At 42.3% G+C, this 23,465-nt stretch overlaps 1 protein-coding gene across 3 annotated transcripts in view; it reads left to right on the top strand.

Annotated features, from left to right (window-relative positions):
• The window catches only part of LOC149702846 (uncharacterized), a 95,743-nt gene that overhangs the window by 11,590 nt on the left and 60,688 nt on the right, over positions 1-23,465 (top strand). For all 3 annotated transcript variants that reach the window (XM_089866751.1, XM_089866749.1, XM_089866750.1), the window contains exons 4-43: positions 549-722; positions 793-941; positions 1,006-1,430; positions 1,490-1,740; positions 1,809-2,335; positions 2,397-2,522; positions 2,628-2,697; positions 2,756-2,985; positions 3,065-3,208; positions 3,273-3,677; positions 3,738-4,952; positions 5,010-6,203; positions 6,271-6,519; positions 6,589-8,733; positions 8,798-9,991; positions 10,055-10,152; positions 10,216-10,390; positions 10,456-10,599; positions 10,667-10,933; positions 10,995-11,297; positions 11,364-12,323; positions 12,392-12,805; positions 12,868-13,943; positions 14,010-14,196; positions 14,259-14,479; positions 14,558-14,640; positions 14,705-15,192; positions 15,261-15,403; positions 15,486-15,651; positions 15,721-15,864; positions 15,938-16,126; positions 16,226-16,389; positions 16,885-17,014; positions 19,460-19,900; positions 21,049-21,348; positions 21,418-21,568; positions 21,711-22,287; positions 22,348-22,555; positions 22,627-22,861; positions 22,927-23,441. In XM_089866751.1, coding sequence (XP_089722877.1) covers positions 549-722; positions 793-941; positions 1,006-1,430; positions 1,490-1,740; positions 1,809-2,335; positions 2,397-2,522; positions 2,628-2,697; positions 2,756-2,985; positions 3,065-3,208; positions 3,273-3,677; positions 3,738-4,952; positions 5,010-6,203; positions 6,271-6,519; positions 6,589-8,733; positions 8,798-9,991; positions 10,055-10,152; positions 10,216-10,390; positions 10,456-10,599; positions 10,667-10,933; positions 10,995-11,297; positions 11,364-12,323; positions 12,392-12,805; positions 12,868-13,943; positions 14,010-14,196; positions 14,259-14,479; positions 14,558-14,640; positions 14,705-15,192; positions 15,261-15,403; positions 15,486-15,651; positions 15,721-15,864; positions 15,938-16,126; positions 16,226-16,389; positions 16,885-17,014; positions 19,460-19,900; positions 21,049-21,348; positions 21,418-21,568; positions 21,711-22,287; positions 22,348-22,555; positions 22,627-22,861; positions 22,927-23,441 — 16,277 coding nt within the window. The remainder of the gene's footprint in view (positions 1-548; positions 723-792; positions 942-1,005; positions 1,431-1,489; positions 1,741-1,808; positions 2,336-2,396; positions 2,523-2,627; positions 2,698-2,755; positions 2,986-3,064; positions 3,209-3,272; positions 3,678-3,737; positions 4,953-5,009; positions 6,204-6,270; positions 6,520-6,588; positions 8,734-8,797; positions 9,992-10,054; positions 10,153-10,215; positions 10,391-10,455; positions 10,600-10,666; positions 10,934-10,994; positions 11,298-11,363; positions 12,324-12,391; positions 12,806-12,867; positions 13,944-14,009; positions 14,197-14,258; positions 14,480-14,557; positions 14,641-14,704; positions 15,193-15,260; positions 15,404-15,485; positions 15,652-15,720; positions 15,865-15,937; positions 16,127-16,225; positions 16,390-16,884; positions 17,015-19,459; positions 19,901-21,048; positions 21,349-21,417; positions 21,569-21,710; positions 22,288-22,347; positions 22,556-22,626; positions 22,862-22,926; positions 23,442-23,465) is intronic.

Raw genomic sequence — 23,465 nt, 5'->3', positions numbered from 1 at the left:
AGCCCTATTTTTACATAATTAGATTTAAAAATTAAATAAAAATGTCGAGTAGAATAAACACATTAAAGATTTAAGGTATCTATCTTAAAGGGACTATAAAGAAAGCACTGTAGGGTGGGTTAAAATAATTTGAAATACGTCATAGGCACCTCATGATGCCAGGATTCAAAGACTTCGTTTGGAGTGGGATTGGACACCTATTCCTTTGTTTTTGCGAGATTGTGGTTCCGATACACCGACGTGCTATTTTTCGAAATAAAACTATCCAAGTTTCTTTTGAGGGAATTATTTATCGCGTATGTGATTCGGTTGCTCCAAATGTTTTGATGTTAAGAAGTATCATGTTACAATTACCATTCTTTGTTGTACACTTCTCTCGAAGAGAAGCGTTATATACTTCTACTATGACGTATCTTAATAATTTTTACCCAGCCGCCGATGCTTTTTATGGTGTTCCTTTAACTTAGTAATTAAGTCATTAGTAAGAGTATAAGAGCCCAGTTGTCCCGGATTCAAAATAGTTAAAATGTATATTTTTTTTCCCCCAGATCGCTTTCGAGCCGCAGGCCTCCAAATGCGTCTCCACCAGTCTTTGAGAAGCCACCCATGGGGGGTCGCTTCGTCGAAGGCGGTGACGCGCATTTCGAGTGCCAGTTGCGGGGCAATCCACCACCTGAGGTCGTTTGGTCCAGAAGGGGAATGCCCATTAGAAACGATCACAGGTATTTAACGAACTAGCATTCGTTTTAATGATTTCTATACTGAAATATGACAATTACCTTCAATTTTCAGACGTCAAGTAACATATAACCCCCAGACTGGAATTTGTACATTACATATTAGCAAGTTAACTGCGGACGACGATGGAGATTATACATGTACCGCGGTCAATTGTGCAGGAGAGGCCTCTCTCATTGCCACAATCCAAAGAGGACAAACTGGTACATAATGATTCATTGCTACATGAAAGAATGGGTTACTGAATTATGTCTTTTGTCCAATCAGATCGAGCGCTTACTCACACAAGGGAAGCCTACAGCACCCACACAACTCAGACGTGGGAATCTCAAAATATAAATCAACAGAATACATTTTCTCAGCAACATTACGAACGTAGAATGGACACCAGCCTTCACAGAGCCCATTCTAACGAATATAACGGCGAGGCTGGCGCTCCCATGTATTACAGTGGCGTGGAAGAAGGGTTCCGAGTGGACACCTTCGAGTACCGCCTTCTTCGGGAGATTGAATTCAGGGAATCAATTACCCGTAGACAAATGGGTGAACCCGAACCAGCTCCCGAAGCCCAGTTGATTCACACTGCAGCGCCCAGCGCGCCACAGATTTTGCAGAGGCCACGAAACAGCAAGTTGCTGGAAGGCTCTGATGCCACATTCCAAGCTCGTATTCATGGCAATCCTCAACCAAAGGTAAAAGCCTCTAATTTTTCTTGCAAAGAAGTTACCTAACAAATTTAATTTTGGAACAGATTACGTGGTTCAAAAATGGCCAAAGGCTTTTGGAATCGCAGAGAATTAAAATGTCCTACACGGAAGGTTTGGCCACACTTCATATTCACATGGCTCTTCCCGAAGACGCCGGCTACTACACTTTATTGTCCGAAAATAGTAACGGACGCGTAGCATGCTCGGCGCATCTGGTTATCGAAGCTTTAGGTTCGACAAGCGATACCAGATTCACTAGTCTGCACAGGATGGACAGTACAGGATCTCAAAGAATGTAAGCTCAGAAAATCTATTGACTCATCTTTAGTCTGGAGTTTATTAAGTCTGCTTATTTCTACGTAGCGACATGTCTGCAGCGACCAAAGTGACGCAACAGGTGGTAGATAACGAAACAGACTCCGCCGCTAGCCGGAGCCTGAAACCGAACTTTGTAAAAGTACCGAGCGACAAAGAAGTAACCGAAGGAAAACTGATTCGCTTCGACTGCCGAGTAACGGGGCGACCTTTCCCGGACGTTCTTTGGTACCATGATGATAAGCAAGTCGTCGACGACGCCACGCACAAGATTCTGGTCAACGAAGGTGGAGTTCACTCCCTGATGATTACCGTTGCCCGAGTCAGCGACCACGGTCGATACACTTGCATAGCCCGAAACAAGAGCGGTGAAGTTTCTTTCACCGTTCACTTGACTGTGATAGAAAAGGAACAAGTGGTTGCGCCCAAATTCGTTGAGCGCTTCCAGGTAACCCATGTCCGGGAAAGAGAACCCGTCACCTTGCATTGCCGTGCCGTAGGAACACCCATCCCTAAAATGACTTGGCAGAAAGATGGAATTCAAATTCACTCGATTCCTCCCAACATGATCATTGGTAAGTACCGTAAGTAATATTTTCAAGTTAGAAAAAGACTGAACTTGAAATGTACTTACAGAAACTCAGGATGGTAGTTCAACGATATATTTTAATAACGTCAGCATCCATGACGCGGCATGGTACCAATGTACCGCCCAAAACTCAGCAGGAAGCACCGCAACAAGAGCGAGGCTTTACGTAGATTGTAAGCTGAAAATGTTCAAATTCTCTGAAATAATATGTGCTTGTGACTGTGTTAGGAACGCCGAATCTTGTTGTATTTAACAATTTTTCTTATATAATTAAACAGCCGATAAGAAGCCTCTTCCAGAACCCTGGAGGTTATATTTGCCAAAACCCCATAAAGTTATTGAACCTGCGTAAGTAGTTCGGTGTTTTATTAATGAGGCTCCGTTAAAAAAAAAAATATCACTGTAGAAGGTCACCCCCGCGGGAAACTATTTGGCTAAGACACGTGGAGCGATCAGCCCCACATGTCCCATTACAAGAGGAACAAGCGCCACCGCAGAAGCCAGCTTTCACGACGCATTTGCAAGACTTGCAAGTGCATGAAGGCGAGAGGGCCCACTTCGATGCCAGGCTGGTCCCCATCGGAGACGCCACTTTGACCGTCGAGTGGTTCGTTAATGGAAAACCCCTTGTTGCTGGTTTGTATCTTATTGCTTTTACTAAGACATGTACGCAAGTGCGTTTAATTAGTAACTAACCTGAGTTAATTCATTACAGGCTCGAGGGTAATGACCACTTACCGATTTGGTTATGTCGCTTTGACGCTATTGCACGTGTATTCGGAAGACTCGGGGGTGTACACATGTCGCGCTGTTAACGAAGCTGGTGAAGCTGTGACCACGGCAACTTTAAGATGCACCAGTGAGTGATTACACCCTTCTTAAGCATTTGTCGACTTCAATTCTAACATTCTTACATTCCACAGCCCGCCCAGCCATCGACAAAGGACCCCAACATCCTGAAAGTATGCAGGCTATTCAGCACTTGGAAGACTGGGAGAAATACAAGAGACAAGAGTCCGTCGATGAGACAGTCTCTTTGACTAAACCCAATTTTATACGTCCATTGAATAACTTGGAGAATATGCAAGAAGGTGGTTACGCCCACTTCGAGGCTCAAATTACTCCCGTAAATGATCCAACAATGAAGATAGAATGGTTCTTCAATGGCCAGGTGTTGACTGCTGGTTCTAGGATCAGTACCACATTTAGCTTTGGCTACGTTGCCTTAAATATTTCAGCACTACGTTCCGAAGATTCCGGTGTTTACATGTGCAAAGCTACTAACATTAAGGGCGAAGCATTTTCGACTGCTTCCCTTAAAATCAGAGGTATGTTCAATAGAGTGAAAAAACTTTCATCTTTAAATTAATTATATAATATTTCCACAGTTACTAGTCAAATTATCACGGACTTGGGATTCCCCGAGCAACAGCAACATATTGATAAGATCCAAGAGTTGGAAGCTTATCAGCAACAACAAAGCCGCAAGGTTACCGAAACAGAAGTTATAACAACTGACAAGCCTTCGTTTAAGAGTCAGTTAAAAGATTTGACCAATTTGCAAGAAGGAAGAACCGCGCATTTCGAAGCTAGACTTGAACCAACTGGTGATTCAACCATGAGAATCGAATGGTACAAAGACGGAAGGACCCTTGAAGCTAGTTCTAGAACGACAACGTTCTTCAACTTTGGCTACGTCTCGCTTACCATTAGAGGTGTTGATACCAGGGATCAGGGTGTCTATACTTGCGTCGCCATTAACGTGGTTGGAAAGGCTCAGTCTTCCGCCAAGCTAACGGTACATTCTCGCAAGGAGATTGATTTAACTAGTCAGTACGAAGGCTTGGAAAAGATTCAACATCTCGAGGATTCCTCACGCTACCAAAGAGACGTCACTGAGGAAACCTCGATTCGTGAAGTCCCTAAATTTACTCATCCACTAACTGGACAAGAGGATTTGGCCGAAGGTCGCAGTGTTCATTTCGAAACTCGTCTGGAACCAATGGGCGATGCCGATATGCGCGTTGATTGGTTCTTCAACGGTCGTCCCTTAACTACTGGACATCGATTTAAGACATATTTTGATTTTGGTTATGTCGCCTTGGATATTTTGTACCTCTTCCCTGAAGATACTGGTACCTACACCGTGCGAGCCAAAAACAAGCTTGGAGAAGCTGTTCTGTCGAAAAATATTAGAGTCATCGCCAAGAGCAACGTTGATTACTCTGCCATTCATGACATTTCAATCCAAGAAATGAATCGCCTGGAACGAACCCACACTGATACTCACTACTTCGTTGAAGAAGTAACCAAATGCAAGCCCAACTTCACTGTTCCTCTTAAAGACCCTAGGCCACTCAGGGAAGGAGAGAGCGTTCATATGGAATGCCGCATTGAGCCACTGAGTGATCCAACCATGAAAGTGGAATGGTACTTCAATGGAAGACCTTTGACGACAGGTCACCGATACCGCACCTACTTTGAGTTTGGATACGTTGCTTTGGACTTGTTAGCAGCTTTACCCGAAGACTCTGGGGAGTACACTGTGAGGGCCACAAATCATTTGGGTTCGTCTCACACCAGCGCTTGCGTGAAAATCTATGGTATGTCTATTTTTTATCGTATTTAAAGAATTTCCACTTAAACAAATTTTATTACAGAAAAAAGTGCCATTATTACTGAATCACTTCACTACGAAGGCTTGGAGCAGATCAGGCATTTGGAAGACTCCAGCCGGTTCAGACGTGAAACCTACGAAGACACAGTCATTACTCAAGTGCCTAATTTCACCAAACCTCTCCACAATATCGAGACTATTGAAGGAAGCAACATACACTTGGAGTGCCGTTTGGTACCAGTTGGCGATGATTCCCTGAGGGTAGAATGGTTCCATAACGGTCAACCAATTAGAGTTGGACACAAGTTCCGACCTGCCCACGAATTCGACTATGTAGCTCTGGACATTTTAAGCATTTATCCCGAGGACAGTGGCGTTTACACTTGTATTGCTAAGAGCAGGAACGGTGAAGCCGTTTCCTCTTGTTCAGTTAAGTGCTTAGCCAAAAGCCAAATCATTTTGGAATCTCAACACCCAGAAGGTCTGGAGCAAATTCAATATTTGGAAGACCATAGCCGTTACAAGAAAGAAACCATTATTGATGAGACCGTTAAGATTCGTCCTCGTTTCTTGAGCACCTTCAAGAAGTTGGTTCTTAAGGAAGGACAAACGGCTCACTTCGAAAGCCGGCTGGAACCAATTAATGATTCAACATTGCGCGTAGAATGGTTCCGCAATGGCAAACAGATTCCAGTTGGTCATCGCTTCAGACCGTTCCATGATTTTGGTTACGTAGCCTTGAATATCATTTCGGCCGTACCAGAAGACAATGGTACATACACATGCCGAGCAACTAACGCTTTGGGTACCCATGAAACTAGCGCAACCTTAGAGGTTCAAGGAAAGTCTTCTGTCATTTACGAGACTCAACATCCAGAGGGTATGCAAAAAATCCAACGTCTAGAACAACATAAACAAACCAGGGAGTTGTACGAAGAGGAGGTCATAACCCAAGCGCCAGTATTTACCAGCGCACCGAAGAACGTAGAGGTGAAAGAGGGCGAATCTGTGCACTTCGAATGTCGATTGATTCCTGTTGGGGACAATAATTTGAAAGTGGAATGGTTCCATAACGAGAAACCCATAAAAACCGGAAGCCGTTTTATGGAAACGAACTCTTTCGGTTTCGTAGCACTCGACATCAAGTACGCTATGCCCGATGACTCTGGAACATACACTTGCAAAGCTACCAATGCTTTGGGTGAAGCTGTTACTTCAAGTACTTTGAGATGCATAAGTAAGTCAAACCTTCAACAGAATTTCACATTGAAAAATTTGGTTTTAATTTTTGTTTTTGTTGTTAGGCAAGAAAGATATCATTTTGGATTCCGTGCAACCGGAGAGTTTGCCTAAAATTTACCAATTGGAAAATCGACAACAGCGACGACCCTCGATTGAGGACACTACTTCACAGGCCCCGGTTTTCACAACCGCCATGAAGAACCTCAACCTGGTTGAGAATTCAGTAGCACATTTTGAATGTCGTTTAATTCCAGTTAGCGACCCCAAACTCAAAGTTGAATGGTTTCATAACGGACTACCATTACAAAGCGGTAAGTAAGCCTTCATCTTAAACGATGTAAAAATTATAATTACTAAATTATTTATGTATAAATATATAGCGTCTAGGGTGACAACGATGCACGATTTCGGCTATGTCGCCTTGGACTTGAAATATGTCAAACCCGAAGACAGTGGTACCTACAGTTGCAAAGCCGTCAACGAACTGGGACAGGCTCTGTGTTCAGCGACTCTGAACGTGAAGGGCACCAGTTCTTTGTTATTAGACTCTCAAAACCAAGAGGCTCTCCAGAAGATCCAATACTTGGAGGAAAGTGGCCGATACCAGAGAGAAGAAATCCGCGAGCTAATCACAAATGAGAAACCAGTCTTTATTACTCCTCTTCAAGGACAAACCCAACTTAACGAGGGACAGAGTTGCCACATGGAATGTCGCATTGCACCGTATCCCGATTCTACCATGAAAGTTGAATGGTTCAGAAACGGAATCGCGATTCAAACTGGACATCGTTTCAGAACCATGTATGATTTCGGTATTGCCGCTCTGGATATTTTGCACATGTACGGGGAGGACTCTGGAGAATACGTTGTTAAGGCTACTAATCATTTGGGACAAGCCACCTCTTCGTTGCGGGTTAACTGCAAGAGCAAGAGTAACTTAATCCTCGAGCCTCAACAACCTGGTAGCATCCCGAAGATTAGGGAACTGGAGGATCTTGATCGTTACAGGCGTACCGAAGAACCTGAACCAGTTTATAATCAAAAACCCAACTTTGTAAGACCTCTATACAATTTAGAGAATCTCGTCGAAGGCCAGAAGGCTCACTTGGAAGCCACCATGACACCTGTCAATGACCCCAATATGAAAGTCGAATGGTTCCTTAATGGAAGACCAATCGGCGAGGGCAGCAGATATAAAGTAACTAATGATTTTGGATACGTAGCTTTGGATATCACGTTCGTTAAGGCCGAGGACTCTGGCACTTACATGTGTAAAGCCACCAACAAAGTTGGGGAAGCAGTTACCACAAGCTCGGTCCGTGTTGAGGCTCGTAGCAGCGTTCAATATGATACCCTTCACGAAGAAAGTTTGCAAAAGATTCGGGATTTGGAATCATACCAATTACCCGCCCGTGAAGAGCAACCCATTCACGTTTCTCGACCAGTTTTCTTACGACCTTTGGTTAGTCAAGACAACATACATGAAGGACTTCCGGTACATTTGGAAACCCGTTTGGAGCCCATTAACGATCCTAAGTTGAGAGTAGAGTGGTATGTCAACGGCATTGAAATCAAAACAGGTCACAGATTCAGAACCACCCACGACTTTGGCTACGTCGCCTTGGACATCTTGTACAGTTATGCTGAAGATAGCGGAACTTATATGTGCAAAGCTGTCAACGAATTGGGTGAAGCTGTCACAACCTGCTCGGTCAAAGTTTTGGCTAAAAAGAGCATTTATTACGATACACAGCATCCGGAAGGCTTGGAAAAGATTCGGGATTTGGAGAGTCAATCCAAATTTACATCGTACGAAATAGAAGAAAAACCCATTTCTCGTCCTGTTTTCATTTCGGAACTCCGTGGCAGACAAGACTTAGATGAAGGTCAAAAGGCTCATTTTGAAGCTCGAGTTCAACCTTCTCACGATCCTAATCTGAAGATTGAGTTCTTCCATGATGGAAAACCTATTTCCGCTGGATCAAGAATTCATATCACGTTTGATTTTGGATATCTCGCTCTCGATTTCGCTCACGTCTATCCAGAAGATAGCGGTTTGTACACGGCCAAGGCTTCAAACCGTTTGGGAGAATGTACATCTTCCATCACTCTTCAAGTACACGGAAAGACTAACATTATTTTGGACAGTCAAAATCCTGACGCTTTGCCGAAAATAGAAGCTTTTGAAGACGACAGCCGTTTCAAAAGGGAAGAATTTGTTGAACCTCGCACCTTCCAACGACCTGTCTTTACAGTACCACTTGCCAACTTGGACTCACTAGTGGAAGGAGAGAGCGCGCATATGGAATGCCGTCTTATTCCAGTTGGAGATCCAACTATGAAGGTGGAATGGTACTTCAACGACCGTCCTTTGCAAACTGCCTCTCGATTTAAGCTCACACATGATTTTGGTTACGTGGCAATGGACATTCAATACGTTCGCCCTGATGACGCCGGAGTTTATATGTGCCGCGCTTCCAACGAACTTGGAGAAGCCGTAACCACTGCTTCGATCAAGATTAAATGTAGGTTTTGCCTTCATTGTAGCTTTAAACTGTATTTCTTACAATATTTTAATTTTATTTGCAGCTCACGCCGTTTTACAATTGGAATCTCAACATCCCGAAGGTCTGCAGAAAATTAGAGATCTTGAAGATTCAAAGGGCAGAAAACGTCCCGACGAACCAGAAAAGGTTTTCGAGCGACCCGTTTTCACCATGCCACTCACTGGACCAAGAGAATTGGTTGAGGGACAAGCCGCTCATTTTGAATGCAGAGCCATTCCAGTTGGCGATCCGAACTTGCGTTTCGAATGGTACGTCAATGGTGTTGAGTTGCAAACGGGTTCCCGTTTCAAAGTAACACACGATTTTGGTTTCGTGAGCATCGATATTGCCTCCACAATTCCCGAAGATTCGGGTCTGTACATGTGCAAAGCTGTAAATCTGCACGGCGAAGCCGTAACCACAACCGGGTTGAAGGTCATGAGCCGAAGCGGTGTACTTTCCGAGAGCCAGCATCCGGAAAGTCACTTAAAAACGCAAAAGTTTGAATACGACGCTAGTCGAATTCCCGAGTACATCGTGGACACCACGCCTGGTCAACCACCAGTCTTTACTCAAAATCTTGTCAGTCAGGATAGACTTGTTGAAGGTCAACCTATTCATCTGGAAGCCCGAGTTGAGCCTGCCAATGACGAGAAATTAAAAGTTGAATGGTTCAAGAATGGCAAAACTTTGGTCATGGGTTCACGAGTCCGAACCACTTTGGATTTCGGTTTGGTGAATTTGGACATTGCAGGTGTCCGCCCGGACGATTCGGGTATTTACACTTGCAGAGCTTTCAACCAAATTGGCGAAGCTATCTCTACCTGCACCCTTAAAGTACAAGGTGTAGAGAACATTGCTTCTGGTGCTATTCACCCTGGAAGTCTACCCAAGATTCAACAACTCGAGTCTCAACAGTATCCACAACCTGTATATGGAGATGATGAGTTCCCAGCACCAGTTTTCATATCTCATTTGAACAACTTGGAGCTCTACGAAGATGAAGTCGCTCGCCTGCAATGCAGAGTCCAACCCGCCAAAGACCCGTCACTTACTATTGAGTTTTTGCAAAACGGTAAACCAGTCACTCAAGGTACCAGGATTACCATCAACAACGACTTTGGGTTCGTCTATCTGGATATTTCCCACGTCATACTTCAAGATAATGGAGTTTACTCTTGCACTGCTCGCAATAAGTCTGGGCAAGCTGTAACTACAGGCTCAATTAAAGTTTTGGGTAAATATTATATACTTCTCTGAAATAGCAGGCAGGCATTTAATTATTACTTGTAAATTACAGAAAAATCTGAGAAGCAAGTTCCAACACTTCATCCAAGAGGCCTGGAAGGCTTAGAAAGACTGCAGCAAACCGAACAAGCTATTTTGTCGAGATCTATGGTATGTCTCTGAAAGGTAAATATGCTGAACTTTACGGATATTGCATTTTTTCAATCTTCACAGCCGACTGCCGACGACGCCGAACCAGTATACCCAAAACCGATATTTATCGTACCTTTGAAGCCCAAGTTCGTTGTTAACGAAGGCTACGGTACAAAATTAGAGTGTCAAGTTGAACCTGCGGCTGATCCAAAATTGACCATAGAATGGTTCATTAATGGAAAGCCATTATTCCCAGGTAATATCTCATAAAATAAAGTTAGCTTTGTAACAGGAATTAATGTGACTTTGGTACAATCATAGGAACTCGTTACAAAATCGAAAACGACTTCGGCAATGTGGTTCTAGAGGTAACTGATCTCTGGCCCAGGGATAATGGCGTTTACACCTGTAGAGCTCGCAATGACTACGGTGAAGCTTTCACTACAACTACAATTGAAATCATCAGTATGTCTCATAGAAAATTTACTAAGACACTTTTCAAAAAGATGCTAAATACTTTGTATTTGAATAGGCAAGAGTACCATTTACGAAGGAACCCTTCACCCTGAAGGAGAACGAGGACTGGAAAGTATCCAAGTACTCGAAGATTCTTTGGTTAAACCACCAGGCGAAGGTCCACCAGACTTCCAAGGTCACCCACCGATTTTCACATCTCAGTTCGAGAACTTGACAAATTTGAACCCTGAAGACATCGCTCATTTCGAAGCAACATTGACGCCAGTTGGTGATCAAACTATGGTTGTTGAATGGTTTTTCAATAATAAACCGCTTCCAACTCGTAAGTTTGCCATATTTTCGCATGTAATTAGGATTGTTTTGAATACGTGCTTTTCTCGCAGGTCACAATATTAGAACCGTCCACGCTTTTGGTATGGTGGTTCTCGAGATCCTGGGTGTCTACCCTGCTGACTCTGGACAATACACGTGCCGAGCCACTAACAAATGGGGTCGAGCAGAAATCACGGTCACCCTAGAGTGCATCGAAAGGGACATGGGCCAGAAGCCTCGTTTCACCACTCAGTTGAAGAGCTTGATAGGACTAAAAGAGGGTGCTAGCGCCCACTTTGAATGCAACCTTATCCCAGTCGGTGATCCCAAGATGAGGGTCGAATGGTTCCACAATGGTGTACCAATGAGAGACAGTAAGTGCTTGTACCTTATGGGCTTTGAATTTATAGCTTAATTTTTACGACTTTCATTGAATTTAGGCTCCAGAATAAAGACTCTCAGTGACTTCGGCTTCGTTGTTATGGACATATCCTTCGTTCACGAGGAGGACTCGGGTGAATACGTTTGCGTCGCCACAAACAATTATGGCTCAGACACAACACGTTGCACTATACAATGTACCGGTCATGGCAAAATCTTCAGAGATTCTTTACAACCTCAAAGTTTGGACAAGATTGCCGAACTTGAAGGCTCAAACGTCGTGTACCGTAGTCAATACACTACTGATTACGTTGCCCAGGCGCCCAAATTCGAAACCCAAATACAGTCGCTAACCACCTTGGTTGAAACCCAGAGCGCTCATTTCGAAGCGAGACTAACACCTGTTAACGATCCAACATTAGTGGTCGAATGGTTCTTCAATGGAACTCCGCTTAGAACTGGACATCGCTTCCGTACTTTCCACGATTTCGGTATCGTGATTTTGGACATCCTTTACTGTTACGGCGAAGACACTGGCGAGTACGTTTGCAAGGCTACCAACCGACTGGGAACTGACGTCACGCGAGCTAAAATCGTATGCCGATCTAAAGCGTCTATCATCTTGGATCCTCAACTTCCGGTTGAAATGGCTGGAGGAAACGAGCGTATCATGCAACTTGAGGATGCCCTTCATCGCTCCAGATCTGATATTTCAATTGCTCCTCGAAAAGAAGCTCCAAGGTTTACTGTTCCGTTGGAAAATCTTCCAAGCTTACGAGAAGGCGAAAACGCTCACTTGGAAGCTAAACTTACACCGACCGATGACCCCGATTTGACGGTGGAATGGTTCAAAAATGGCAAACCTATGAGAGCCGGTACCAGGATCAGGACCATTCATGACTTTGGTTTTGTTGTTCTCGAAATTAGTCCCGTCTACCCTGAAGACAGCGGAGTGTACTCTTGCCGTGCTACTAATCGTGTAGGCGAGGCTGTTACAAGCTGTTCTGTGAAATGCGAAAGTAAGAACAATTATACCTAAAGCTTTAAGCCTTTCATCTTACGAAGTAACCTTTATATTCAATTATAGGCCGACGAAGCATTATTCTGGAAAGTCAATTACCAAAGGGTATGGAATCGGGCATCGAAAAGATCGCGAAATTCGAAGAAATTTCCGATGTCAGGATCTCCGAAGAGTGGGTCGATGTTGATACAAGTCAACCACCAGTCTTCCTTACGCAACCTAAGGACTTGGTACTCCAAGAAAACGCTTTGGCTCATTGGGAATGTCGTTTGGCACCAGTTGGTGATCCATCGATGAGAGTTGAATGGTTCCATAATGGAAAACCATTGGTTACTGGCTCAAGAGTTAAAACCATCAGCGACTTCGGATTCGTAATTTTGGAAGTCGCCGGAGTATATCCTCGCGATAATGGTGTTTATAGTTGCAAAGCAACCAACAAGAACGGCGAAGCTACTGTCTCAACTCGCCTTACAGTTAAAGGTATGTTATATACTTTTTTTTGTAAGCTAAAGTATTGATTTCAACTTTATTCGAACTAATAGGCAGACAATCCGTCGTTCTGGAGCCCCAACTTCCGAAGGAATGGCAAACTGGAACCCAGTCCTTGCAAAAACTCGAAGAAACCCTTTATCACGTTGAAGAACTCATCATGGATGAGGATAAGAAGCAACCACCGAAATTTATTACTCAAATCGAAGACCTTCTCAACAAGGTTGAAGGCGACAACGCTCATTTCGAGTGCAGGTTGACTCCAGTAGGCGATCCCGCCATGAAGGTTGAATGGTTCCATAATGGAAAGCCCTTGGTCACTGGAAGTCGAGTTCATACTGTGGACGACTTCGGATTTGTGGTCTTGGAGGTTGACTGGCTCTTCCCACGTGACGGAGGCGAATACTTATGTCGCGCCACCAACAAATATGGCAGTGATACTACGAAAGCTACCCTTAAGGTTAAAGCTAAGAAGGACATTATTATGGACAGTCAGTTGCCCCAAGGAATGTCCGCAGAGAGTTTGAAGAATTTGGAGTACGCTCCGGTTCACGAAACTCCATCGGAAGAGGCACCACCTCAACCACCTAAATTTATCACCCAAATTCAACCTCTGGACAACCTCAATGAAGGCGACAGTGCCCACTTTGAATGCCGTTTGGAGCCAGTCAACGACCCACACTTGAGAGTCGAATGGTACCACAATGGAAAACCTCTACGTTCGGGACACAGATACAAGACCACCCATGATTTTGGTTTTGTGGCTTTGGACATTTTATACGTATATCCTGAAGACTCTGGTGAATACGTCGCAAGAGCATTTAATAAGCTAGGCGAAGACGTTACCAAAGCTACCATTAAGTGTAAGGGCAAACCGTCTCTGGAATACAGGACCCAATTACCGACTACCTACAAAGATGGAGTTCAAAAGATTGCCCAAATGGAGGCTTCACGTCAAAGAGTTAACGATGAGGACGAACCTGAACAAGAGCGTGCACCACCTATGTTCATTATGAAACCTGAGCCCCAAGTTGTTGTCGAGGGTGAATGGGCCAAGTTCTGGGCCAGAGTGTCCGGTTATCCCAGACCAAGAATCATGTGGATTTTGAATGGAAACACTGTCATTTCTGTGAGTATAACGCTTCCTTAAAATTTAAAAGAGATGTGTTACATTTACCTAAATATTTTGAAATAGGGATCCCGCTACAAGTTAACCTACGATGGTATCTACCATTTGGATATTCCAAAAACTCGTCAGTACGATCATGGTAAAATTGAATTATACGCTCGTAACGCTTGCGGTGAAGCCTATTGCTGGACTACGCTTGAGGTTAGACCGAAGTACGAGGATTACAGAGCCGTGCTGAAGAACTCTCCAAGACGTAAGTTTTTCATTAATCTCTACTCCTTAACAGGTGATCTAATTCGTATTTATCTTTTACAGCTTGGTACGACACGCAAGTCAAGCGTTACCAAAATTACTTGCACGAAACCGAACTCCAGCGCAGATTCGACGAGAAACTGACGCCTGGTGGTACTCAAGTGGATATTTGGAAAGCTGTCGATAACAAGGGTGAGCACGTTAAGGTTAAAGAGCATCTGTCGGAAGAAGAAATCAAAGCCATGGAGCCAGAAGTCAAACGCTACAAATCTGATTCCTTCTACGTAAGTATATAGATAAATTTTAATTATCAACAATATTTAAATAGTGATTCTAACCAAATATGTATTTTCATGTTAAAGATCGATGAAACAACCGGAGAAAGGGTTGTTGAGCAAGGTTTGTCCCAAGTCAACTGGATGGCCAAGCATTACGAAGATAATCTGTAAGAATATATTCTAGTTTGATGGTCATATTGTTATATATACTAACTTTTGTTTCCAACGAAGTGAGAAAACTCAACCAGCCTACGACCCAACTGACCCTGAAAGCATTGTTCATGGGCGGGAAGTCGTTTCTCAAACTCAAAAACAAACCCAGAAGGAAGTCAAGGGAGACTTGGAATACACTAGAAACATCGCCGTAAAAGAGACCCTTGAACAAGAACACAAGGCCCATACGAAGGAGCGCAAAGTCGCTGGACCCCCGGTCAAGTCTAAGCCTCCCGTGTTTACGAAGAAAATCCAGCCTTGCCGAGTGTACGAGGGTGAAACCGCTAACTTTGATTGCAAATTTTCTGGAGACCCCGCACCTACCGTAGTCTGGTACCGGGAACAATTCCCCATTACCAGTTCTCAAGATTTCCAGATAGTGACCACCGACACGACTTCAACTCTCACTATTAAAGAAGTATACTTGGAAGACAGTGGCGTTTTTACCGTCAAAGCCGAAAACCGTGGAGGTTCAGCTAAGACATCTGCCAATCTCGTTGTTGAAGGTGAGTGAGAATGATATTCAGTTTCAATTGTCCATTACAAGCAAAGTTAACCAAGGTGCAATTTACAGAACGACGAGAGCAGAAAAGCGGCGGCGTGATTCCACCAAGCTTCACTAGAACAGTTCAAGATGCCACTGCCAAAATCGGACAGTTAGTGCGACTCGATGCCAAGATAACTGGATCGAAGCCATTGGACGTCTATTGGTACAAGGTACGTTTTACAAGACTTGAACATTTATTTTCCATTACGATAGCATTAATGTGAAAAACAATCTAAATCTTCTGATTTTTAGAACGGCAAGAAAATGTCACCGGATATTACCCACAAGATGTTCGAGGAGGATGACCAAAACACTTTGCTTATCTTGGAGGCGACTCCAGAGGACAGCGGCACGTACGAGTGCGTCGCCATTAACCAGACGGGTGAAGCTCGTTGCCAAGCTGTTGTTAACATTGATGGTAAGTTTACCTCAAATCCTTAATGATAAATTCATCAAAATGGTGAATCAAATGTTCTTAACTCTACAGCTCCTGCTGGTCAAGCCAAACCAACGACTCCTACAAAGACCGACAAAGCTACAAAAACACCCACTGTTGTAGAGCCATTGAAGGACATTACAGTTAAAGAAGGACAACCTGCTAATTTCAAATGCAAAATTACAGGAACACCTGGTACGTCTTTGATTAACTTCCCGTTCCTTCATCAAAAATATCTAATGTAGGTCTAATATTACTTTGAATTTAGCACCACAAGTCAAATGGTTCCGCGGAGACAACGTGGTCAAACAATCACGTTACTTCCGTATGACAGTCGAAAAGGATGTTTACTCTTTGAAAATTTCTGAAGCTTTCCCTGAAGATGAAGGCACTTACAAATGTGTTGCTACCAATCCTGCCGGAACCGTCACATCAACTGGAAAATTGAAAGTTTTAGGTAAGAGTTTTAACATTGACATTTCGCTTTTCATTAAATTCTATTCGTAATTTTGTTACCGATTCGAGGTATGTTAATTGCGATATTAAATTTGTATAGTGCCTGATGTAAACGAAGTTCCACCTACGCTCAGTCCATTGGCGGACTTAACAGTTCCTCAAGGTTCTCCAGCGCGTTTCGTGACGTCAGTTACTGGAACGCCAACTCCTAAAATCGCCTGGTTCAAGGAAGGAAAACCGATCAAGTCCTCAAGAGATTTCCAGGTATATTTGCACTGCTTATACGCTAAATAGTCCATAACGCTAAAGGGAGTATACCCATGCACATTACCAACCACTGATAACGCTACGAAATTCACTCATCCCCGTTAGAGCTCTATTTGATGAAAAATAAACTAGCTATAGACCCCGTTCCTACACATTGTACATCCCTTCGACTCGTTTTGCGATGCGCCGTAAAAGCAGAAAAAATTATCATATTGAAAACCGATTTCCAAAGATAGGCAAATATTTGAATTAGTGTTTTCAAATATTGTAGGGTAAAATCATACGCGTACTAAACCATCCGTATGTGACTAAAGGTCACAGCAAAACTCTAGACACGGATCTTCGAACGCTTTTAAATGACTCAAATCATGCCACGTCATGAATAACATCTTACGAGATTTTTTTTATCCCTAAACCCTTATTAGTTCTTTATTTACAATAATTCAAAACCAATTAGCCACGTTTTTAACAATAACAATTTTAAATCAACAGATGGTTCAAGACGGTGCATCAACTTCATTGGTAATTCGCAAGACTTATCCGGAGGACGAAGGTGTTTACACGTGTAGGGCGACCAATAACAGTGGTCAAGCCGAAACTTCAGCGCGCCTCAAAGTAGAAAGTAAGAAATAAATAAATCAACTCAGTCAATATAAATAAATAAATACACACAGCAAAATCCAATGTTTTTGAAAGAAATAGGAAATAATGTTTTATAATTACATATTTATCTCATAAAATGTTGCCGCGTGAAAAATTCTTAGAAAGCCACTGTCCTACGAAACGAAAATGTTTCGTCAGTTTTTAACTTGTCATTTGTCTATGATGTCAAACCTAAACTAACCAACTACATCCAAAAAAAAAAGAAAAAAAAAATACCTACACCTTTTTGAACGTAATGAGTGTAGGTGAATTGTTTGTTTTAAAAAATATATTATTTAAGATGAAATTCTTCGTCAAGGTGATTGGTTTTTCAATTTGGTTTTACGTTAATTACTTTAAAGTCAAATTAGGCTTAACTACGGCCCTTGACGGATAGATTTTCATCATCATGTTATATTACGATACAAATTATCCTTAAAAGATGCCTTGGTTCAAATTTTTATAAGATGGTGTTTTTCAAAGTGAATCTAGTCTATTTAAAAATATCTTTATCGAATTGTTTCGTTAGCTAAAATTAACGGCTTGTTTTATATTTAAAAAAATATAATTAGATAATGATTTTTACTGGGACGTAGTAGTGTTAGTTGGCTTAGCAATGTTAACCAATGCTCTTTTAAAAACCGAATAAATCGTAATATAATTATAACGAATCGAAAGTAACATTTTCCAAAACGTACGTTAAAACAAGTCTCGGCTGTGGTTTAGTTGAAACACATGGCACTAGATGTTGCCATAATCGAGGGGTGGAGCTAAAATGCCGTCTCAGCTTTTAGTTTCAGCAAAGGCTAGTTTTAGCTCCGCCTTCATGGACGAGTTCTGATAGGCTCCTGCCTTAGATAAGGTAAAATTTATGTGTAATAGATCAGCCAGAATATTAACGGTGCCACATGAGCCGACATTTTCTTTAACGGGTGTGAAATATGTCTATTTTCAACGAAGACGTCATCTCAGCTACGGCGTTGCGTGTAATATAAACATTTACTATTCCTTGGAAATTGTTACTTCGGTCAACTATAGGTAATTTTTAATTGAGTCCGCGGAAGGTTATAGGCTTTTTAAAATTGTGCTTTTATACGAAGAATGTATCTAAGAATACATCCATCTAAAATACTCACGTGACAGTGACGATGTTAGCGTGGTCTCCTCGGTAGACTACTATAGTTTACCTAGTAAATCTATACCACTTCTCGAAAGATTAGTATCAACATAAGCTCACTAAGATCCCGGGGTAATTCTATTAATAACCTACCCTCACGTTGGCCTGTCTTTATAAGGGATCCTAAGGTTGTTTGCTCTCTCGCTACTTTGCTAGCAGCTAGCAACCAACTGTCGAGCTTTTTTTCTTTCGAAGAGAAATGTACCGTACCCCCAAACCTCAACTGTTACTTTTAAATATCCTCGGCCCTAGATTTATAATCTACCGTGACAAATTTACAAAACACGAATTTCACTTTTTCGAGTAGAGCTATACTGCCTACCACGCTAACATTTGTCGCCTAGAATAGTCACTGAAATCTCCAATTATGTACTTGTAAAATCTGACAATAAAAGTGTGTAGCATAATTTATATTTCGATGCTGTTAAAGATGTCTAGCTTCTAAGCATACTTGCGGTTCTCCTCTGTCCGGAGTTTACGGTCTTCTCGGGTTTCTATTCGTCCTTGAGAGACAGTACCATGTCAAAGTTCTTTGCTGTTGAACTTTAGGGATTTTAAAACTCGGTACGCTCTTACCTGAAAATATTATTGAGATGGTCCAAACTGACCATCAATTTGACCCTTAATATTTGCCAGACTATGATAATATTTTATTTAATGTTTAAAATGATAAAACTGAATGTTTGGATATTTAGACTTTATTCATGAGTAATAGTTTACAAATGTACAGGAATATAATTCGTTTTAACTTGTTAGAAACGGTGAGAATCTTCTTTTCGATGGCAATTATCCAAAATGATAAAGCGTATCTATCTACCTTGTCAGTGTTGAGAGGGATAAAGGGTCATCAACGTCGAGATGTACTGTTCACCCCTAAATTTAGCTGAAAACGAAAAATGTGCCACAAGGCTATGCCACCCAACGACGTGATATTAAAAAAACAACTAAAAATCCCTTAAAGATGTCTTTCTAAGGGCGCGAAACGTGAATCATCACTGTATAAACAATTCCTGAACCATTTCCCAAGATACTATTTTTAAAGTTTAGCTTTATTGGATTCTATTTACCACTTAGGATAAATCATCCTTAACATTTTCCTAAATCTACACTATTTCTACTTTCAAAAATACACGCACACTAAATACACACCACAAATATAGAGTTAGATTATATTATAAAGTTATTTAAATTTAAATTGAATTAGACAAAAGTAAACTAACTGTTGATTTCTCTCTTCTCATCCCGTAGGCAAGACTGAAACTCCTCTGGCCAGTCGAGTAGACGATAAGGGACAAGAAACGGGTCCCGGTGGTCCGAAAAAGCCGCCCCAAGGAGGTCCAGTCAAACCTAGGGATCAGAAGAAGACACCAACAACCCCGGGTAGCGGTCCACCGCCGGACAAATCGGTACCTCCTAAATTCGTGCAAGAACTTTTACCCGTAAGCGCGCTTGATGGGGAGAGCGTTAAACTAACGTGCAAAGTCGATGGCTACCCACCGCCAGAACTCACCTGGTACTTTCGCGAGCGTCCCATCGAAGATTCGCGAGATTTCAAAATCACTCACCAAAAAGATGGTACAGCCACTATGGAGATCGTACGAGTTTATCTGGACGACAGCGGACTTTACTACTGCACGGCGGTTAACCAAGCCGGTGAAGCGACAACAGTCACAAACGTTACCATCAAGGGTGAGTAGTTTCTTTCTCAATTCTACTAGGTCCTTTCCACCCAAATCCTTAAGCGTGTCTACTGTCACGTTGAAAGTTTTACTGGCAGTTTCTTTGGTGTGGGAGGGGCGAGTTCCGTCCTTGACTGACTCAACCGAGTACCCAACTCATGATGTAATCTGTAATTTTAAAAACAACTTGAAATTCCTTCAAAATGATGCTTATAAATCACGTTAGGGGTTAAAAAGAAAAATGAGTCTTTCCTCAACGTCAACTCGGGAAGAACTGTTGAGCCTTGAGGGGTACTTTTTATTTGCTCTTGGGAGTGGAACAGTTGCTAAAAATATCTTCTTTAATCACCACTCCCACTAGGTAAGGTAAAGAAGGGACTAGAGAAAGATATCTAAACATAGAAAGTTGGCTCTTCTCTCTTTAATTCTTTAAATGGATTTTCGCCAAGTGGGGTAGTTTTCTTAAATCGCTACTTCACTCAGAGGAGCAATGAGAGCTAAGGAGGGTATAATACTCGGTAATCATTGGAGCAAATATGATGACGTATTGCCACACCAGCGTGGATTGGGTTGGGACGTTGAGCTCATCTTTGTTTGTGCAGAAGGGGAAATAGGACCCCGTGTGTAATAAGCGACGCAAAGATGACTGTTGAAGATAAACTTAGAATTTTATCCGGAACAGTCAGACTTTAAAGTTGGCTTATATCTGAGTTCTCATAAATTCACACCTTTGGATATGGTGGGTGGGATGAACTGAGGGACCCAATTGTTAAATTTAACAGAAACCGACTGTCTCTGTGTGAAGACAGAGATGTATTAGATCTAGCACATCTTACAACAACTCAGGGAAAAGAATTTTTGTGGGTGAAATAAGAATAATAACTGAGGCCTTGTGCCAAGATAAATGTTTATCTTCAGCTGAAATTCTCTGGAACGAATTTATTTTAAAAACTCACTATTTTAAAGAGATCGAAAATGTTTTGGTCTCAGAGGAAGGGTTCTGTGATATATAGAATAAAGACAAACACTAAATTTAAACATTACCACACCTTTGGAAATTTGACGGCATTCTTTACACATTATTAACTCGCGGGAATTTTAAGTATTTAAGTACACTTGGGAAATCATTAGTCTTGTTACCATAATCTTAAAATATAGAACCAGGAGAGCCACCAAAGTTTACTGAGCGCTTACAACCGGTGAGCGTCAACGATGGGGTGACTGGTGTCTTGAAATGCAAAGTGAAGGGTGTTCCTCAACCGGATATTAAATGGTTCTTGAACGGGCACGAAGTTAGGCCCAGCCACGATTTTCAGCCATACCTGAACCCTGAAACAGGGGACGTCACATTGACCATTAAGGAAGTCTTTCCAGATGATCAGGGTATCTATTGTTGCCGTGCAACTAATACTTTAGGTCAGGATGAAACTTCTGCTCCGTTGGCTGTTGTCGGTGCTGGTACGTCTTTCATTAAGTTCCTCAACATTCATTCTTCAAATGCATTAATTTTATAATGGGTATACATAGATGACTTTGAAATAATCGACATGGCTGAGGTTGAAATACCAACTATCCCTCCTACGTTCTTGAAGCCTTTGAGGCCAGTCACAGCGCCAGAGGGAGAACCTCTGACACTGACAGTTGAAGCCACAGGGACACCTGAACCTACCTTGCATTGGTTTGTTTTCTTGAAATATTTTTATCAGCATGAAATTGCTCTCAAGTATATTTATGAAGAATAAAATATATTTAATAGGCCTACAGCTTGATTTTCCAAACGTTAAAGCTATTTTCAATTAGTGTTTAATACTTATAATTAGGTACCACAATGGTAACGAGCTTACACCTACGCGTGATTTCCAAATCAAAAATGACGGTGTCAAATCCACTTTGTTCATTTTGGAACTTTTCCCGGAGGATGGTGGAATTTACGAAGTTAGGGCTTTGAATGAAGCCGGGCAGGCTAGTACTATCGCTAATTTAAGAGTAAAGTGCGAGGAAGAATCGCCCAAACCCGAGAAAGCTCCACCAAAGTTGATAAAACCACTGAAGCCGCAAGTTGTACCGGAAGGTGAGGCCACGGTAATGGAAGTGAAGGTGGCCGCCTATCCGGAAGCAACATTCACGTGGTTCATGAACAATAAACCAATCAAATCGACACGAGACGTGCAGATTACCAGTGCACAGAATCACTCTACTCTGCTGATTCGCGAAGTCTTCCAAGATGATGGTGGCGAGTATACGTGCAAAGCCGAAAATGAGGTCGGAACCGTCGAGACCACCGCCAATCTGGTGGTTGAAAGTGAACCGGATGAAGACACGGAAACGCCAACCTTTACTTTGCAACTGCAACCTGTGAAGGTTATGGACGGTGGTGAAGTTAAACTCTTCACTTATGTAAGAACCTCTTTTCAAGGTTTTTTATAACTGTATATTAACTAAAAAAATTAAACAAAGGTACTTGGAAAACCACCGCCTACCATTACTTGGTACCACAATGACCGTGAAGTTAGACCTAACGAGGATGTGCGAGTCACGTATAGCAATGATGGCTACTGCGAACTCTTCATTTCCGAAGTTTTCCCAGAAGACAGTGGAGAGTACGTTTGCAGGGCTGTCAACAAGGCTGGCGAATCAATAACGAGGACGGAGGTTACTGTGGATTGTAAGTGCTTGGACCATTTTTAGTCAACAGGGTTTATGCATTGAATGGTTGTAACTTATGTCAAATTTCAGCGTTCGAATACATACCGGACTCTGAAATCGCCACAATAAGTGCGGATAAGTCTTCATCTCTGTTCGACACTGACACCTTGAAAAGCATGTCCGATGATTCAACTTTTGAGGATTTGACAACCGACGAAGACTTAATCCCTAAAGAGAAGGGCAAACCCGTCGATATTGGAACAGCCCCAAAATTTGAGAAACAGTTGCCCAAAGAAGTCAATATGCCTCCTTCTCAGACTGCTAAGTAAGTTATGATAATTTCGCGTAAAATTAGTGATGACTAGCTAATGGCATACTTCCTACTTATAGGTTACAGTGTAAGGTAGTAGGTACCCCACGACCAAAAGTGACATGGTACAGGCAAGGACAACCACTTAAAAGCAGTCCACTGTTCAAAATCTGGTACGATATGGATGGTACAACTACATTGTTAATTAACAAGCCGACGCCAGAAGATACTGGTAGTTACATTTGCGAAGCGAAAAATCGTAACGGTGTTGACAGTACCACTACCAAAGTTTTCGTACCTGAGTTACCAGAGTCTCCGTCCTTCGTCAGTAAGTTGACAGACGTGTTTATAAAAGAACCCAATCAGAAAACTACTCTGGAGGTTGTGGTACGCGGAAAACCTAAGCCTAAAGTCACGTGGTATCACAAAACACAAGAGGTACCAACTAAAACGCCAAACTATGAGGTGGTTGACCTTGTGGATCGTTCCCTTCTACATATTCTACATATTGACGACAATACTAAAGGTCCATACACGGCTAAGGCCGAAAATGATCAGGGAGTGGTAACTTCTACTTGTGTTCTACATGTTGGAGGTAAGTGCGGCTTGTAACAATGGA

This window comes from Phalangium opilio, unplaced genomic scaffold, assembly GCF_054372755.1.
Source record: "Phalangium opilio isolate 3A_F unplaced genomic scaffold, DU_Popi_V2 ptg000017l_1, whole genome shotgun sequence".
NCBI lineage: Eukaryota > Metazoa > Arthropoda > Arachnida > Opiliones > Phalangiidae > Phalangium > Phalangium opilio.
Note: the sequence above shows the minus strand (reverse complement) of the source record. Positions and strands in the feature narration are given on the sequence as shown.